Here is a 19247-nt window from a genome sequence, read left to right on the forward strand (position 1 = left end):
CAGGTGCCCCGTGGATGGGCTGAGCACATCCCCAGGCAGCCACGGCGCGGACAGGCTGAGCACATCCCCGAGCGGCCGCCCCGCGGATGTTGCTCATGTGTCAGGAACGCGCCGGCTCTTGGCACCGGTGCCCCGTGTTGCTGAGYGTGTTTAGAAGAGCCGTGACAGCAGAGCAGAGCTATTTGGGGCTGAGGCGCTGGGAGCGGTGTGCGCCGCGTGGGGCCGTCCTGCTGCCAGGGCCCGGCTCGGGCTCCTCGGCCTGGCCCAGCTCTCGCTGGTTTTGTCTCCCGCCCGGCACCCAGTGCTCCGGAGGGCTGCGCGGCGGCCGCTGCGTCCCGCTTGGAGACGCGTTGYGTCCTGGAGGTGCCGCCGCGGGGAGCCCAAGGCTATGGCACCCCCGCGTTCCTACAGGAATGTGGCCCCTTTGTACTGCCGTGGGGCAGGAGCGTCCTCACTTCAGTGCCGCCGCTGACCCAGCTTCGTGTCCCTGCTGCTGGCCAGTCCTCAACCAAAACTGGATGCACAGCTCAGAGTTGTAGCATCACAGAACTGTTGTGGTTGGAAAAGACCTTCGTGGTCATCAAGTCCAACCACAAAGCCACCACCACCCTGCCTGCTAAACCGGTCCCTAAAGACGTGCCTCTTCTGCATGTTTCTTGAACGCTGCGGGTGCAGCTTCTGTCCGCAGAGCTGCCTGCAGAAAGGACCTTGCACTGCCTTGTCAGGAGAGCGTCGTGTGCGTAATAACGTAATAACCGTGCGGAAGCTTGCGGCGTTCAACAACAGAGCGTAGACGTGCACGGTCCGAAAGGCTTGTGTGCTGGAAAGAAGCAGTGAAACACCTTTTTATGCTTATAAAAACCTGGGGCATTTTATTTCACAAAAAGAAATGGACTAAAATTAGATTAAAAGTTAAAACCCAGCGTTCAGCTGTATTAAGTGAAAAAGGGAAAAGACTGTTACATTCCCAAGGAATGTGCCAGCAGCAGCCAAGCAGCAGAGCAGTTTGGTGACTCGCCGGGTAGCGGATTTGGGAGCGATGCTGCGGCTCGGCGTCGGGACCAGAGCCTGGCATCGGGCATTAAAACCCCTGCAGTACAGGCCGAAAGCAGGATGCGCGGCCCGCGCGGCAGGGAACGTTCGTGCCCGGATTCCCTTCAGGCACAGTCCTCTCCAGGAGGCAGCGTTTCCTTGCGTTTYGTGCAAAAACGCGTGTAATGCAGTCACTGGTTCCCTCCTGGGTCAGCCACTGTTTTTAAAGGACACCGGTTTTGTTCCCAAAGCAACAGAAACAGGACATTGGTTTAAATGACCTTTCGTGTTGATGCAGAATAAAGCTGATTCTGTATCAGCATAACTGAATTAGGGAGTTTATCTCCCACTGGAGACCTTCTGCAGGTATAGTTTAAAGTATCTTTAGAATTGCACTAGTGGTGATCGTGTGCAGCATTTACACTTAGTACGGACCCTGTATTTGGACAATAAAAATGCATCTGAAGTCTTCATTGGCAGCAGGATTGCATAATCACTGAATATTTTGACTGAAAGTTGCTTCCTCTTCCTTAAAATATCTACGTCTGTTTGGAGAAACTTGGACATGTAAAGAAAGAAAGCTTTTCTTTGACTAATTTTTGAATATTAAAACCAAAATATAAATTTTTATATATGCAATGTGCTATTTCAGTCCATTTGAGTAGTCCATGATCCCAGACAGCATTTATCCACTTGTCTGATGGGAGTGTTTAAATGATATTAATCACATACTCATTATGCAGAGTTAAAGCAGCTAAAATATGCAGTATACAAATATTAACGTAAATTACAGGTCTGTATAATATGAAATAAATAAGAGCATAGAGTGCAAATATATGAATGCATAGACATATTTTACTTGTTGATTATAAATATTGCTATAGAGATGTTCATGTGCTAGATCTCTTAGGAGAAAGTTCTCTGAGCTCATAACAAACTGGTTTATTGAAAGGCTAGTTTAACTTTTTTTTTTTTAATATAAGCAGAAAAATTCTAGCCTACAGGTTTAAACTTGTACAAGTCTGTTAGGTTTAAACACACTGTTTGCAAGAGGCTCTCACAAGGGGTGTCTTTTCTTGGAGCCAACCCAAACAGATTTACCCTTGCTGGTGCGTGACGCTGTTGGTACCACAACTATGCTAATATTAGCAGGTGAGGACTGTGCGGGCAATAGGGACAAGCAGTCGTTGAAGTCACGGCCCGTCGGTTTGTGCCTGCTGCTCTTCAGTGCTGGACCTCGCGCTGAGCGATGGGCTGATGTTGGCTGTGCAGCTCTCYGGGCGCATGCGGGCACCGCTGCCCTGCACTGGGCGCCGCTGCCCTGCATTGGGGCGCTGCTGCTGTATGCTGGGGCGCAGCTGCGCTGCACCGGGCACCGCTGCCATGTACTGGGGCGCTGCTGCCGTGCACCGGGCACTGCTGCCGTGTACCGGGCACTGCTGCCGGGTACTGGGCACTGCTGCCGTGCGCTGGGGCACTGCTGCCCTGCGCCGGGCACTGCTGCCGGGTACTGGGCACTGCTGCCGTGCACCGGGCACTGCTGCCCTGCGCCGGGCACTGCTGCCGGGTACTGGGCACTGCTGCCGTGCGCTGGGGCACCGCTGCCCTGCGCCGGGCACTGCTGCCGGGTACTGGGGCGCCGCTGCCGTGTACCGGGCACTGCTGCCGTGCGCTGGGGCACTGCTGCCCTGCGCCGGGCACTGCTGCCGGGTACTGGGCACTGCTGCCGTGCACCGGGCACTGCTGCCCTGCGCCGGGCACTGCTGCCGGGTACTGGGCACTGCTGCCGTGCGCTGGGGCACCGCTGCCCTGCGCCGGGCACTGCTGCCGGGTACTGGGGCGCCGCTGCCGTGTACCGGGCACTGCTGCCGTGCGCCAGGCGCTGCCGGGCAGCCCCTCGCCGGCTGCACTCACTGGTGCAGGTGGCCACCCGGTTTGCGACTCTTTGCCAGGGCCCGCGCGAGCACCAGCGGTAGAGGTGGCCCCAGGGGTATAGGTGGCCCCAGCAGTGAGGAGGCAGGTGCTCCGCTCCTCGCAGAGCTGCGCGCTCCGCTCGCCCCGGCCCGCTGCTGCTGTGAGGGGTTCTGCGCCCCGCGCTGCCCTGCCCTGCGCCCAGCTGCTTTGGTCCTGCAAATGAAATCCTGAATTTCAATCCATGTTTAGGGGTTTGTGCTGGAACATTGCATGGTGCTTTCCTTGCCCTGCCTTTCACTAGATTAAGGGTGCTGTAAATCTGTCCGTGGTGTTTGCTCCGGGCTCTGCAGCTTGAGCACGTGCCTGCCTGCAGGGAGGTACCTCCTCATCTGGATCATACCCTCAACGTGGGGTTTTTCACATGTAAGTTCTTTGGCACAAATCAGAATTTTAATCTAGTTCTGCTCTGGGTTCATAAATCTTTTCGAGTAGCTAACTAGTAATAATACTTAAAAAATATTGTTTTGTTTTCTTGTGCCATTGCCTTTAATGATCACTGTTTTCTCAAGTTGAGCACTAGTGGTGCTGTAGGTAAATATTGCCACAGTCTATTATGTGTTTATTTACTTTGTTCTAAATCTTTTTAACTAGTCTAGACTTATGCCATTTTTATCTAAAGAAAAAAATATTTAATATTTAATTCATGTGTTCAACCTAGAAACAAGGATGCAAACTTCCTTTCCCTTCAGCTGCCTCCTGCAAGCACACACTATTTATTGTAGAACTGATAGACTGGGAAGACAGTTTGGCTGCTGCCGTGTTGCCCTGTGCGGACTGAACCTCTACCTGTTCTGTTCTGCTGAAAATATAGGAAATGCTAGAGAAAATAATAAGTAATTTACTGTTTTTTTTTCTCCACCTTTTTTAGTCAGAAAAAGGGTTTGCAGTGAAATGGAATATTTTGAAGAGGCCRTACAGTTACACTCTTACTTCATTTTCAGCTATTCCATGGGATGTCTAAAGCCCGTGTTCTCCCGGGTGGAGTGCCACAGTGCACGTGAGCCAGGGCGCCTGGCTTGGGGGGACCTGCCCGTGCTCCGCAGTGCGTTCCGAAGGCTGCGATTCCGAAGGAGTGGAAGCGGCCGGAGCGGGAGCGGCTCCCTGGCTTTTCCTGCCTTTCCTGATACATTGAGCTGGAGCCTGTGCTGGGTTATGTTAAACAGGCTCCCGAGCGCCTGGCAGCTCCTCGGCTTGCTGGGCTCCTGGTCCCCTCATCTCCCTTGCGCAGGACGTGGCCGGCAGCAGGTTCCCGGTGCCCTGCAGGACGCGGCGGCTGCTGACTGCACGCCAGCAGCCAGGGCGTTRGGCGGCCTGACCCGCTGCGCTCGGCGGGACACAAAGTCTCTGCGTGCTCGGGGTCGGGCAGCAGCGACCCGGTGTCACGGTGGTGTCGGTGTTGGTGCTAAATGGTGCGACTGCGGGCAGGAAGGACCAGTGTGCAGAGTATCGGACTTGCCTGGCTGCTCCGAGCAGACGGAGAGGGGTGGAGGAGTTCTTGCCATAGGACTAGTGTCCATGACATAGGTGTGTAAATAAGCTGGATAGTTGGCAGATTTGTGCTTTTTGACAGACAGGAAGACAGGCCTCTACACTGGGCTGTAGAAAGACTGTGGTAGTGGTAGGGACAGGCATCATGGCCTCGTCAATAGATTTAAAAAAAAAAGTTGATAAGTATGGTTACCTCAGTAAGTAACTGCCCTACTGAGATTACCAGTGGTTTAATAAATACCTCGTGAAAGGAAGCAAATAGGGAAAACTTTGACAGTATTGAAGTACATCTCGAGAGTGTGCTGCTTTCCAAGGACCATCTAACTGAGGTGAGTGAGGGATCCCACCACCATGGAGTTGCACCACAAGGACGTGAGTGAGGGATCCCAGCACGGAGGAGCCCCAGGTGTGTTGTGCTGAGGAAAGGCCGAGCACRGTGTGTGATGTGAAGACCTGACCTACAAAGCAGTGTGGGGCTGAGGGTTTGCAGGCCCTGCTGCTGCTGAGAGGGTCACGTGCCCTTCGCTTATCAAGCTTATCATAAGAACAATAAAGATGGGATGGGAAAGTCCTCATTGATGTGTGCCGTCTGGACACAAATCAAGGTTTTGTAAGCTCAGTGTATTCACGTGCTCCAAGGAAAGCTGCCCTATCTGCAGCGAGGCCCCTCTGCAGAAACTGCTGAAAACGGTGCCCACAGCCAGGGCTGGAGGAGCTGCAGGACGGAGCCCTGTGTTGCGTGCTCCTCATAGCTTTGGTCTTGATCGCCATGGGAGGATCACGATGCAAACGCCTGCTCTGTGTCCTTAGGTTAGAAGCAGGTTACTGAATCACTTCTAGCAAACRTGGAGGTATGAACAGCACGTAGCCATGTATTAGTGTAACATGCAGGAGACCAGACGAGCCTGCACATCAGCACTTTCTAAGTTTAGTGAGGAGGATACTCTTGGAATAGATGTAATAATGAGCGAAATGGGGAAAAACAAGCCTTGGAAATGTAATATATGATAAGAAGGGAAAATGTTAATGTGTCTTGTGAGGTCTCTTCTCTGGAAGATCTGACTGCAAGATAAGAAAATAGGGGTTCTTTTGGCATGGATTTTTTTAATTGAACTTCATTACTGTGCTAATTTTTCAGGTTACGGCAGGAAAAGACAGTAACTTTGAAGGTAATTAGTAAATTAAAATAGCGATGATCAGGAATTTGATAAATGGAAATGGAAGACAAATGCCAGGGCAGGTACAAGGCACAAGGTGCCAGGCTCCAAGGATCTTACCCTTGTATGGATTGCCCATACTTTCTCCATTTTTTACTAAAAATCTGCCAAATTTAAACACTGTTTATTAGGAATGCATAACATGATTATGCATAATTAGCTCTTGCTTTTTTACTAGTTTCTGGTAATTTGCCCATTTAGGCGTGCTCAGAACGAGGGCAGTTTTGCGCTGCGGAAGACTACAGTGCAGAGCCTCGTGACGGCGGCACTGCAGGTCTGCACCTTGCTCCAGTTTATGTTGTCCCACTTCTGCTTGGCAAACACAATGGTGGAGGAAAATCCACCGCGGTTCTTTCCCTAGCTGGCTTGACCTTTCTTCATAATATTTTTTATTTTTGTATGGAATTTATTTTCCTTGCAAGCTAGGGTCTGCAATGTTTGCACTTCATGTCAAATGCAATTCTAACATCAATAGTGTGCTGAACTTGGAAGTTAAAGCAGTCTTTGAGAAAGCTAATGTTTCTAGATAGCAGCTTTGTCTGAAAATAATAGTAATTAGGAATATTCGTTTATTAGTCAGGAGCTTAATGTCTAAATAATAAGCTGGCGGTCTGTACCACCGATTCCTTTGCAGAGGTGCTGGGTATTTGCCAGCGTTAAGGGAAACACGTGTTAAACGCTCTACAGGCAGTGCGCGTTGCCGGGGGTTCCAGGAGTTGCTAGGAAGGAATCTCCATGATACCCATCTGTGAGTGCTGCGGCTGCGGGCGGCGTGGTGCAGTGCGGTGCAGCACAGTGCAGCACGGTGCGGTGCAGCACGGTGCGGTGCAGTGCAGCGCGGTGTGGTGTGGTGTGGTGCAGCACAGTGCAGTGTGGTGCAGCGCGGTGCAGCGCGGTGCAGCACGGTGTGGTGCAGCACGGTGCGGTGCAGTGCAGCGCGGTGTGGTGTGGTGCAGCGCGGTGCAGCGCGGTGCAGCACAGTGCAGCGTGGTGTGGTGCAGCACAGTGCAGTGTGGTGCAGCGCGGTGCAGCACAGTGCAGCACGGTGTGGTGCAGTGCAGCGTGGTATGGTATGGTGCGGTGCAGCACAGTGCAGTGTGGTGCAGCGCGGTGCAGCACAGTGCAGCATGGTGTGGTGCGGTGCAGCGCGGTGCAGCACAGTGCAGCATGGTGTGGTGCGGTGCAGCACAGTGCAGCATGGTGCAGCGCGGTGCAGCACAGTGCAGCATGGTGCGGTACAGCACGGTGCAGTGCAGCGCGGTGTGGTGTGGTGCAGCACAGTGCAGTGTGGTGCAGCRCGGTGCAGCRCGGTGCAGCGTGGTGCGGTGCAGCGTGGTGCAGTGCGGTGCAGCACAGTGCAGCATGGTGCGGTGCAGTGCAGCGCGGTGTCGTGTGGTGTGGTGCAGCACAGTGCAGTGTGGTGCAGTGCGGTGCAGTGCGGGGTGGTACGGTGCAACCCGGGTGTCCTGCACGGCGCTGCAGGCCCTGCCCCRGGACCCTCGCAGTGGTCGCCTGCTCGCGGCGCGCTCACACAAAATCTGGATTTTCGTATTAAAGCTAATGCCCAGCTATGACAACCATGTAAACTTGGCGCGCGGGCGGCACTCGGCGCTTCCTGGAATCCGGCGCGTGGGGCRGCTATAAATAAGCGGCAGGTTGTTTGGGAGCCGCGGGGCTGATATCCCGTATCGTAAACAGCGAGGGGCAGAGGCGCTTTTCCCTGGACACACGGCTGCATTTTGATGAGTGCCATATATATTTTATTTTGAAAATCAACATCATATCAGGTGAATGAATAGCACATATAGAGCTGGCACAGCGAATGGCGCTGAGCAAATCTTTAATTGTGGCATCCYGTGTCCATCGCCAAAGCTTCCTTCCTTTGGGTATGTCATTTTTGACAGTCAGATTGCAGCAGCCTACGTGAACATGCTGGAATTTGTGGTGCTTAGGGAAGACACGCAAACGATGGGTAAATTGTAAGCAAGCCTGTCCTTAAAGCAAGAACGAATTGTGAAGGTAAAGAGGTTACTGGCCTGCGCTCCCCTGGGATCCGCAGTACGGAATTGGTGCTGCAAGGCCTGCCTCTTAATGGGTGCCTGTGTTATACGTACATGTACGTRTAAACACCTACAGAGGAGTGCTGTTGCAGGTGAGCCCATGTGAGCCTGCACAATGAGCAGACTGGATTACATCTAACAAAATTATGATTATATGTAATAATCATATGCTATATCTATACACTAATGCATTATATATTAATATGTAATTATTAGAATGATATATCTACCACCATAGATCTGGTATATACTAGAAATATGGAGGTAGGGGGTGGGAAGAAGCAGGAGGGCTCTCCCGGGTGCGCCRGCTCTGCCCTTTCTCTGGTTTTGGTCTGGGCTCCTGTGGGTGCCGCTCGCCGGCAGCRCTCGAGCTGGTCCCGAGCTGGTCCCGAGCAGGGCAGGCAGCGGGTGACTTTTCGCCTTGATCTGAAGCGGGCTGTGTTGCAGCTTCTCAATAGGGGCGAGCTGCCAAGAGGGGCTGGTGCCGGGGCCGGCTCCGCCTGGGGGCTGCCCTGCACGGAGCCAGCCGCGGGTGTCTGCGTGGCCGGGATGCCCTCTGGGCGGCTCGTGGGCAGCCCGGGCACCTCCTTCTCCGTGCCCCGGGTCGGCTGGCACGGCAGTGCCGCTGCTCGCGGGCAGCGGCGCCCGGGCACCTGCGGGCGCCCTCGTGCCGGGTGTGCCCTGCGCCGCGGCCCGTGTCCCGTCCTGCCAGGCCACGCGGCCTTCGTTGAGGCCGGCCGGTCCTGCGCCTCGCCGAGACTGCCCCCGAGCAGCGAGCGGGCAGCTGCGGGTGCGGGCAGCGGCGCCCGCCCAGAGCCCCGCTGGCCCCCGGCTCCCCTGGTTCCTCGCACCACTGCCACGCGGAGCACGTGTTGTTGCCTTTGGCGCAGGCAAGGCAAACAAAAACTGTGGATTTCAGGCTTAAATTTTGGAATTGGAGCTGTTCTGTCATCACTCGTGTTGGAAACTGTTAATAATGGAGCRGTGACGTGCGAGCTCTGTGCCGGAAGCCTGGAGCTGCATTGTTTTGGTACCTCTCAGCTGCCAAAAGTGTGACTCATTAATTTTTTTATTGGCTGTAGAATTGACCTGAGAAATTACTTTGCCAGGGGATTCTTTTTGGAATGTCTAACGGTGCTTGGTCAGCAGCTCGGTCGGAGCGCCGAGTGCGCGGGTCGGTGTGCGCCTCGTGCCTCGCACCCTGCACCCCGCAGACACCCAGTGCTGCTCGAGGCGCTGCACCCGCAGTGGGAACGTGTCCTCCGTCCGAACACAGAGTCTTCAAGAGGTTCTGCACACAAAGTGCTTCCGTGGCTTGTCTTGGTTCAGCGGCCGTCAGCTTTGGCAGTTCCCGGCAGGCTCTGAACCTTCTGAGGGGTTTAGTGCTCAACATGTTATCACAGGAGCACAGAACCATGTTACCTGCCCAAACGGGTTCATCACTGGTTCCTTCCTGCAGATAAACACATACTCTGGGGTTCACCTTGACAGACCAGATGCACCTAGTGACTCTTTCTGGGTCGCTATTATATTTTTAATTTTAATATTTGTTTCTGCCTAGTGCAGTTTTTGTTTGGAGGAATTATATCTGCAGTGTGTGCAGTTCTGTTTTGCCTGGGCTTTTTCCTACTGCCAAGAACATCACCAGGTTTATACGGGAGTTCTGTCAGGGACCTCTCGGTTGCATGGTGGGTGGTAGTTCCAGTTCATCTTTCAGATACCTGTGCACACGGTAGTTCACGGAAGAATGGATTTTTACTGGATGCATTGAATTTCCTCAGAGTTGTCAGAGCAAACACAAGGGGAAGCACTTCAGTGTTTAACAAACACGCTGTGGGCTGCGAAACCACCGGCAGCGAGCGGAAAGTGCTCGCTGAGTGAAGCGGAGATTGTGTGTTGTGCTGCACATGATTTGAGTTGAAAAGGGTAGAAACCAGCTATTGCAAGATAGCAATCTGCTTATTGCTGAAATAACGATCTGGAACCATATTTGTTCTTGCTTTGTTGTAGCTGGATTGCTCCTTATCTCTTTTATTTTTGCCCTCGCTGCTTTAAAGGTGACCGTAGAGGTAAAACGACTCTTCTTTCTGCTTTTCCCCCCACAACAGACTAGAGACGACTTCCTGGGCCAGGTGGATGTGCCGCTCAGTCACCTCCCGGTAAGCCCCGCGCCGGGCCGGCACCGCGGGCGGCTGCAGCTGCAGGGCGCAGCGAGTGCCGCGCACCGCACAGGCAGCGCACGGCAGGGACCTGACGCTCCTTTTATGGCAACAAAAACCCAAAGGGCACTGTCTTTGCACAAAGTTCTCTACTTTTTAAATGCATATATCTATATATCACCTGTTTTATACTTCTCATAAGTAATTTCTGCTATTTGATGGTATATTATTATATTTATAATATTATRTTGCTAACTACTTAGAGTTCTGTTTTCCATTAGCATTTAGTAARTGTCACAGATGTTCAGCATCTTTATGGCGTGTGAGAAGTGGGAGAGTTGGTTTTCTGTTGGGATGTGTGAACATGGTAATTGTGGAAGATACTTAAAATGTTTACATGGAAATAGAAGACTCAGTTTTAGCAGGAATGTTTTATTTTTTCCCCAATTTGTCCTCTTGCTGTTGATGGACGTTATTGTGGGAATGGCTTTATAGCGGCTTTCGCTTTGCCGTGGGTGTTTGGATGTACTGTCCTTGTTGGCTCACACGGGGCGGTGGGTGGCGAGTTCTGGGGGAGAAACCTCCTTCCATGGCCATCATGTGTGCTCAGGTGTAGGGTTATATACATCACCATGCATGTGTGTGTTTCTGTTTGTATGTAGGAATGCATGCACATGTGTATACATTCTCTCTCAAAATAGCACGTACATTACAGTTCCTAAAAGCTCCAATTTTAAGCTGTACATGAGCTACTGACATTATGCTCAACACTGCAAAGCCATGAGAGCCATTGTAGCGCGTGTGGAGTTTGCCAACCCAGGATGTTTAACAACAGAATGATAGAAATCCTAAACATTTTTTTACAGAGAAAAGCCAACATTGTAGAAAGGCTACAATACTTGATAGTCACATTCACTGTTGATATGCTTAAAATTTAACTTACGAGCTATTTGAGCACTTCCTCCAGCATTTCACTGGGAATGTGCCTTGTGCCTCGCCAGAGTTGTGGGCAGGGTGTTTAATTTGCCATTTTGTTACTGCCTGCAGACTGAAGACCCAACCATGGAACGGCCGTACACGTTTAAGGATTTCCTCCTTCGACCAAGAAGGTGAGGGGCTTTGTACCTAGACACACTTCTTGCGTGCAGGTTGCCGTCTGCAGCTAGTGACTGTCCTCCTTGCCTTGCAGCCACAAGTCGCGCGTGAAGGGTTTCTTGAGGCTCAAGATGGCTTATATGCCCAAGAACGGTGGCCAGGAGGAAGACAGCAGCGACCAGAGGGAGGAGTCTGAGGTAGGGCCCGAATCGGGACCCCGCTGCTCTCCCGCATCAACGGGATGCGGGAGCAGTTGTACGTTGACAGGTCCAGCACACTGGGAGAAGTGTGCATACAAAATACTTCTGTTTTATAGATATATATATATATGTACACACATATATACACAGAGATGTATATGAAAATTACCTGTAATTACACACAGAGACAGCAGAAGTATCTAAATCTAGCATTTGTATAAATTAAGAAGCTGCTAAATGCAAGCTGAAATGTCTTGGGGACTTAAGATATCAGGARTGTAAAGGGTTCCAGTATGTTTTTTACAAGGATTTAATAAACAGATACTTTTATGTATAAAATATATCTCGTAATTGATAAATGTTAGGAAGTCAGAGTTTCTCTTCCAGAAACTCATTTTCAGCAGCCTGAGTGCCGTGCTGCTCTCCTGGCATAGGAGTTGCTCTCTTTCCATATAATATTGAGTGTTTTGGAGTCAGAAGTGCATTTTTATGACTCCCATAAGATAGTGATAAAATGCTTTTAGCCACTTAGAGCTGTGATTTAATTTTGAGGAATGGGGGAAGGGGATATTCTCCCTTCTAACTGAATTGCAGTGGGCAGTGGGAACGCCAGGAGAAATTCTGGCCTGTGCAGTGTGAGGCAGGGGAAGGTACACCACATTTATCAGGTGTTGCCAGCTGGCTTCCYGGGTGGCAGTTTGCACAGGCCACCACTCGCACTTGGCCAAGTAGGTTTGGGCATCGCCGTGTGAGGGATGGATGGGATTTTAGGGGGGTTTTCTGTCGTTGAAATGAGGCACGTCAGTGACTGTTTTTGCCTGAACGCTTCGCTTTGGAAAATTTCAGAGCCTGGACCTATGTGCTGATATAAGTAGCAATGATGCAACTTGTCCAACTTAAATTATTTTTCTCCTTCCCGCTTCCAAGCATGGATGGGATGTGGTGGATTCCAATGACAGTGCATCTCAGCGTCAGGAGGAGCTACCACCTCCTCCGCTGCCTCCCGGGTGGGAGGAGAAGGTGGACAACCTGGGGCGGACCTACTACGTCAACCACAACAACAGGACTACTCAGTGGCATCGACCGAGTTTAATGTAAGTGACCAAGTTTAATGTAATGTGGTAGTTAGTGGGGTGTGCCAAATTACCATGAGGGTAGTGGCTTTTTCAGACCAGCATTGCTGTTTGGAATTTAGAACTTCAAGGTTTATCAACCCATGAATCCTGGACTTCACTAATTGGAGGAGAGGCTAGAAGCAATATCGTTAAGTGTTAAAAATTCATAATAAAATTTATTTGTTAATTCCACTTTGTGCAAAGTTTGCACAAATTCTGCTCAAGTCACTAGGCATCTTTCTCTCTTGATGATGGCATCAGACCCATGGAGTGACCTCATCTTGGTGCTGAGTAGTTTTTGAGTGTTCCCACCAATCTCAGCTTTTTCTGACCTAATTTAATCTTTGTTAGAAAGAGAACAATGAAAAAATTTTTATTAAATGTATGACTTGATAACCCTGCTTTARACACTGCCCTTAACAGGCTCCTCCTGGCCTTGGAGCAGGACTCTTACATGCGAGTACTGCGTGGGCTGCTGTGGTTGCGTGTAGGAGTTAGCCATAGGCTGTGCATAACTGACACGAAATGAGATTTGAGGCYGCTTCCCCTGCACTGTGGCTGCTGGGAAAAATACCAGGAAGTTGAAATGTTTAGGGTTCTTATTTCTTTAAACTCTGCCCTCACATTCAGCTTTATGAAAACAGAGATTGTTTTTAATTCTTCCTTAACCTCCCTGACAAAGGTTGTGTTTGTGACAACAGGGAGCGTGCGTGGTGGTCAGCGCAGCAGCGAGGCCCCTGTCTGCGTCCCTGCTCACGTGTGTCCGGCCGCGCTCTGCRGGCCTCGGCGAGGGCCTCCCGTCCCCCGGGACACCTGCAGGCCCCGGCATCGGGACAGTTTTCGGCACAGCCCAGAAAGCAGCAGTTCTCCTTGGAACTRTTTTTCTCCAAAACATTTAGCTAGTGTTTATCAACTAATTCTTAACACTTTTCTTGACTATTCATCAGCAATCACATTATGCAGACCTGCTCTGTTTTTAAGACAGTTTGCTCTTTTTCTTTGATTTGATTATCCTGAGCTGGAACTTAATGATTAATTTTTTTTCTGTAGGTTTTGAACAATTTTAAAACATCATACATGGAGCTAGTTACTAAGTGATGTGAATCTTGTCAAATAAACTTGAATTTATTATCATTATGATTGGTAAACATAAATAACTATACAATTAGTTCTTATAAATAATTTGGCCTTAAAAATTCCCCCCAAAATTAAAAAGTTTAAAAACTTAAGTCTTATAAATTAAAAATGTTATTGTGAATTACTTGGTTTAGCCCAGTGGGGTAATCTGATTCTGGATTGAGAAATGTCTGACTGACCGATCTCAAAAGGTAATCCCCAGTGCTGGAAAGCACCGTCCCATGGGAGCGCAGAGCGAAGGCCCCAGGGCTGCTAAGCCAGTATTGTATTAGCCTGGGCACAGTTGCTACTCATTAACTTTGTCACCTCAGCCTTTGTTCCCTTGCAGTCAAGACAGGGAGCCTCTCCAGAAAAGCTGGGGATGGTGCGGTCTGGCTTTTGCTTCCTGTGGGTTTGTGAGACAGAGAAGGGAGGGTGTTGTGAGGCTGGTGACAGGACACACACCTGCGGAGCGGTCATGCCGACAGCGAGTCGGTCGCCAGCGCTGCCTGCTTTGGGTCCCTGCGTGCAGGAGACGCGGGTCCCTGCAGCACCGCGCGTGCTGAGGCATTTCCCTGAGCGCATGGTGTCTCGAGGCTGCAGTCGCCAGCCCAGGGGAGCCGAGYGCGGTGCTGCCTTTGCTGCCGTGCGCTCCACACCAAGGAGTACTGGGAGAAGGGCGCAGGCCGGCCCGTGCCTCGGGAAGTGGCACCGCTCAGGGACCTGGGCAGTTCCCCATCCAACCATTGCTGCTACGGGCTGAGCTGGCGCGTGGGTCCGGCCWGGTGCTCAGTTTTTAATATAACTTTGGTTGTTTTCCTTTTCCCCCACCCGTCCCTCCCCGCCATGCAGCGACGTGGGCTCCGAGTCGGATAACACCATCAGGCAGATCAACCAGGAGGCGGCGCACAGGCGGTTCCGCTCGCGCAGACACATCAGYGAGGACCTGGAGCCGGAGCCCATGGAGAGCGGCGACGTCCCTGAAGTACGTCACGGGGCCAGCCTCACACCTAGCGCCACGCTCGTCTTTCTCATTTCTCAGCTGCTTGCTCTAAGTGCCAAGTAGTTCTTACCCAGTTATGGTGGGAATCGCCTAAAGAAGATACCATCACAGAATAAAAGTCCCAGAGAGAGCCCCGTATTCAGGCTCACCTGCATTTGTGGGTGGCTGATGTTGTATGCACAGTACTGAACACAAGGCAAATGCAGGGACCAATACTAGAGTTCCAGGCATTGCTTGTTACAAATGGGTTGATGGAAACACTTTCAATAGTCTCGTTTGAAAACCTGCGGAAGAAAGCTCCAGGAGTGGGGAAAATGGGGAACTAGAAAGAGGGGCTTTTTTTTGTGATAATATAAGTTAATATTATCAGGTGATTGAAATTGCCATTTATCTCATTTTTCTTTAATTTCTTGAATTAGTGAGAGAATTTTTTTTCACTTTTTTAAGAATTCTAAGATATTACTTCTCAGTGCCGTTGTGTACTTTTCAGTTAGACTAAAAGAAGTTTATTGAATATTTGTTGGCTTAACTGAGCTTCTTGTTCAAAAATAATAGCATTTAATCTTAATATTTTACTAATCAGAGACAATTTGTTAACATTATCTTTGGTTCACTAAATATTATTCAGAGCAAAATGGATTGCTGAGACTTATTGCACTCATCRGCTACTAATAACTGATTTTTAAATACTTAAGAAATTTTATTAGACATTTTATTTTGAATTGAAAATTACATTTTGAACACAATTTCAAATAGCATATATATATATATATATATAATGGCAGCTAATTTTTTACTTAAATTTTAGTTAACATTTCATCATCATGTTGAATTGTAAAGCATTGTTTAATCTCCACCACAAAGACCACTTGAAGGCAGCATGAAACCCTGCTTATTTAATCCCACAATGCTTCCTGCAGAGGACAGGGCTTGTTTGCATTTTAGGGACTGCTTTATTTCATTTAATACTAAGCCCACCAGTAGACCTGAAAGCAGCATCGGGATGCCTGCTTGTCTCCCTATCCCACGTGATAGCAAGTCCCTCTGCGGCTCTTGGTAGCTCCTTATGCCGCAGAAATAGGTGAAACGCTTGTTTGTGATGCAGTGAGGTCTGGAGACACACTCCAAAGAGACTCAGCTTGTCTTCTAAAGTGCTAAACAGGGTTTTTTTTCTCTCTTTTGCCAGCCATGGGAAACCATTTCAGAGGAGGCAAGTGCAAGTGGAGATGCCCTCAGCTTGTCCCTTCCTCCACCTCCATCGTCCCCAGTGTCCCGAACCAGCCCTCAAGAGCTGTCCGAGGAGCTGACCCGCAGGCTCCAGGTCACTCCTGACTCCAACGGGGAACAACTCAGCTCTTTGATTGTACGTGATGTGCTCCACTTCCTCTGTGCAGTCCTCTGTTACTGTAATCTCTTAGTTTGACCTAGTCTAATTTGTTTACATGTGCAAGCTAAATGTGTCTTCAAAAATGCATCTGAAATTTACCGTAGAACAAACTGCCTTAAGGAASAGTCACAGCTCCTCAGTTCACGTTTAGTGTTTTCTTCTATGTGAGTTTGGCTTCAGAGTCTGCTCCAGTTACACCCAGGGAGTATGGGGATACCCTATATGTGTAGGGAAACAAAATAGGTCATCCAATACTAGGGAATGTCAAGCTAGGAGTGTCCCAAAGGAGAGAGGAAGAAGTGCTAGTGCTGACCCTTTTCCACAAAGAACCTTTACAGTAGATGTCTTGCAATGATCTGGAGGTCAGGTAGCGGCTGCCTCAGCAAGTTACAGCGCTGGAGGCCCAGCCGCTGCKCAAGAGACGTTCGTGCTTTCCAGATACCTGCAGGTTTCTGTGGGCCTCTGCGGGGAGGGCAAGCAGCTCAGCAAGTAGGAGCAGTGGCAAGGTCAGCACCTACATTGTTTTTTACACTGAGAGTAAAAGATAAATGGTATATCTACAAAATAATCTTAAATTTGTTATATTATTTAATTTTTGATAATTAAAATAATTCAATTCTGTACAAACTAGCTGTTTTTTGAACCATTAACATATTGGTGCCATAAAAATTACAATCAGACCAAAATTGCMAAGTGCCTCTTTCTACCCATGGCACTTTGCACATGAAACAAACCCTCACTATTTCTATATAAGAGAAAAAAWATATATATAAGAAGCAAGTTTCTCAGTTTCTTCACCAAAAACTGATTCAGCAGCAGTGCAAATAGTGCCAGGGGAAGTTGACAGTTTGCCCAAGGTCACCTTCACACAGAAGCTCCTGCGGTCTCTGATCCTCTGTAGCGACTGCCGGGTGGATCTGAGATTGTCTGAGCTCTCACTCAAGTACGGAGCCTTCTGACGGTGCGTGCTGATTTGAAACAGGGGGTTGCTGTGTGAAATGTGGCAAATACAAGTTAGAAGGCTGTTCTGGAGAGACTGGTGGAAAGAGAGAAGGCAGTTTGAAAGAAAAGGCTTTTTAAATGCTGATTTTTTTTTCTCCATTTTATGGGATTTCTCATGAAAGTACAAAAAGTGATTGTTCAAGCCATGCCTTATGTCTTGAGAAACGGGTACCATCCATGGGGATGTTTCAGAATTGCACAGTGACATGGTCACCTAATTGTTGGGCTTTTAAGGGATCTCTGTAGATAACCTGGTCCAACCCCACTTGAGCAAAGTCAACCAGAGCAGGTTGCCCGGGTTGGACATGGTCCAAGGATGGAGACACCACAGTCTCTCTAGGCAGCTTGTTCCAGTGTCCAAACCACCCTTCCAAGATGGAGTGTGGGCAACCTATGCTTTTAATTGCTTKCCACTTTCTATATCAATATTAAGACTAAAAAAAAAAGCAAGTGTAATTCATATATGTTTTGTGRCAGTGTAACTTAAAGACATCTTTTTTTTTTTCTTTCAGCAAAGAGATCCTTCCTCAAGACTGAGATCTTGCAGTGTAACGGACACAGTTGCTGAACAGTCTCAGTTATCCTTGGTAAAACAAAGCTAAATTTTATTTCTTGTTTTGGTTTGAATGCTTTCTGGCTCTGAATTACGTCATCTCCTTTGCCTTTCAATTCAGATCTGGATCAGTTACTAGTATGGGCACTTGGCTATGGCAAGTTGYAGCGTATACCAAATTAATATCGTCAAGATGAGCGAGTGAAATGGTGAAGTGTTAAGAGAGAAAAAGCAAGGAGGCTGCGGGCGCCTCTGGGGGTGTCTGCCCTCGCTGTCCCGCACGGAGAGGTTGTCTGCCCGTGCCCCGGAGCAGCAGCACCCTGCGGGTCTGCGGTGCAGTCTGGCTGCGGGCGTGCGGAGACGGCGGCTGCGCCCGGAGCCCGTGCAGCCTCGGGCACCTAGCTTTGTGCCCCGTAAACTGTGGTTTTGGAATATATCAGCCTGCACGTGAAAAGTAATAATGTTAGACTGCTGTAGGTAGTCGTAGGAGGAGGCACCCCCAAGTGTGAACAGAATTATAAATGTGACATAAGGAAATTAAGAACTTTAAAAATGGATTTGTGTTTTACCTGTCACGCTATAACAGTCCTGTTTGTGATAGCCCCTGTACAACAGGACTTCGTGACATGCCATCTGTTGTACTTGTATGATCTGAGTGGCTGAAGCAAGCAGCTTTTCTTCTCCAAATTCATTTAAGCTAAAAGTTCATGTAGATCCCTTAAATATATACAKGGAAGGTGCTAACATATTTTTCACAAATGTAGCAGTCTTGCAGCATGACAATGCACCTCTCCACTCTAAGGGGTAGCAGGTTCTACGTATTTTTTCCTTCCCAAGATCTGCTTTTGGGTGAGGTTAGTGAGGGTGTTCCCAAATAATTTGATGAAACAAATGATATATTTTTTTGGAAAAACTTATTCTAGGATTTTTTTTGAAATTTTTTTGTTAGAAATATGTTGTGTATGAAACCACAAATAAAAAAAGATTATGCAATTTGCTGTGGAAATACTAAGCAGAACATACTAGTAAGTTCATGACTAAAGCTGATGTCTCTCCTTCACTTGCTGTCTGCTGGTGTTGTTACAGCAACGATGCTGCTTTTCTCTTTGGGCTGGTTTTCATGTATTTTAGAAGTTGTTTAGTATATTTAGATTTACTACTTTGCAGATACTGTTGATCAAGGTAGTGCTTCTGAAGTATTATCCATCTCTGCTTTTCTGGGTAAAAATGCTGCYGTTTCCATCACAATCGCTCCAAATCTGTCTTCTCTCTCTAGCAGAAGTTGCCTTCTCTTGCAGTCTGTGCCAGGGCTGTTCTTCTTCTTTATTTAAAACTGGATTTCTTTACCTAATGTGATCACATTGGGCTTACTTGGGACGTCTTTTTCAGTTGATTATTGTAGAAACTTTATTTCATTATCAAATGTTGAAATCGGCAAAATTTAAAGCATTTCCCTAACACCAGAATGTTACCTAATCTCACTAATTTTTAATCCTTACTGAACTAATAATACTTTATATTCTAGCAACTTCACTCTGCTTTCTTTCTAAACAAAACGCTACTCTTGACCTTTTTAATCTTCATCAAAATTTTGAAATATTATTTGAAATCTTCGATTTTTTTGACTTTTTCTCTGTACTCATTGATGACCAGAATTTGTCCATATTGTTTATCAGTGAGAACATGCAAATGTATTCGTGCCTCAGAACAACCTTAACCATATTACACACCGAGTAAACATTCTCAATATTAGAAGTAGTGAACATATAAAATTGGATACTGGAACTCTTTGAATTAGTTCCCTCCATGTTTTGTGTGTGGAGTTCTGACTGGGTCATCACTGATT

At 48.7% G+C, this 19247-nt stretch overlaps 1 protein-coding gene across 4 annotated transcripts in view; it reads left to right on the plus strand.

The window, feature by feature from the left end:
• NEDD4L (neural precursor cell expressed, developmentally down-regulated 4-like, E3 ubiquitin protein ligase) overlaps positions 1-19247 on the plus strand; it is an 80505-nt gene that overhangs the window by 30007 nt on the left and 31251 nt on the right. For 3 of the 4 annotated variants that reach the window (XM_026042505.1, XM_026042507.1, XM_026042508.1), the window contains exons 5-11: positions 9880-9930; positions 10978-11039; positions 11120-11222; positions 12153-12319; positions 14309-14441; positions 15646-15822; positions 17361-17435. In XM_026042505.1, coding sequence (XP_025898290.1) covers positions 10993-11039; positions 11120-11222; positions 12153-12319; positions 14309-14441; positions 15646-15822; positions 17361-17435 — 702 coding nt within the window. In that variant the 5' untranslated portion in view covers positions 9880-9930; positions 10978-10992. Of the gene's footprint in view, positions 1-9879; positions 9931-10977; positions 11040-11119; positions 11223-12152; positions 12320-14308; positions 14442-15645; positions 15823-17360; positions 17436-19247 lie in introns of those variants that run through there. The other variant, XM_026042506.1, reaches the window with a different exon arrangement.

This window comes from Nothoprocta perdicaria, unplaced genomic scaffold (assembly GCF_003342845.1).
Source record: "Nothoprocta perdicaria isolate Ctin4 unplaced genomic scaffold, notPer1 scaffold_306, whole genome shotgun sequence".
Lineage (NCBI taxonomy): Eukaryota > Metazoa > Chordata > Aves > Tinamiformes > Tinamidae > Nothoprocta > Nothoprocta perdicaria.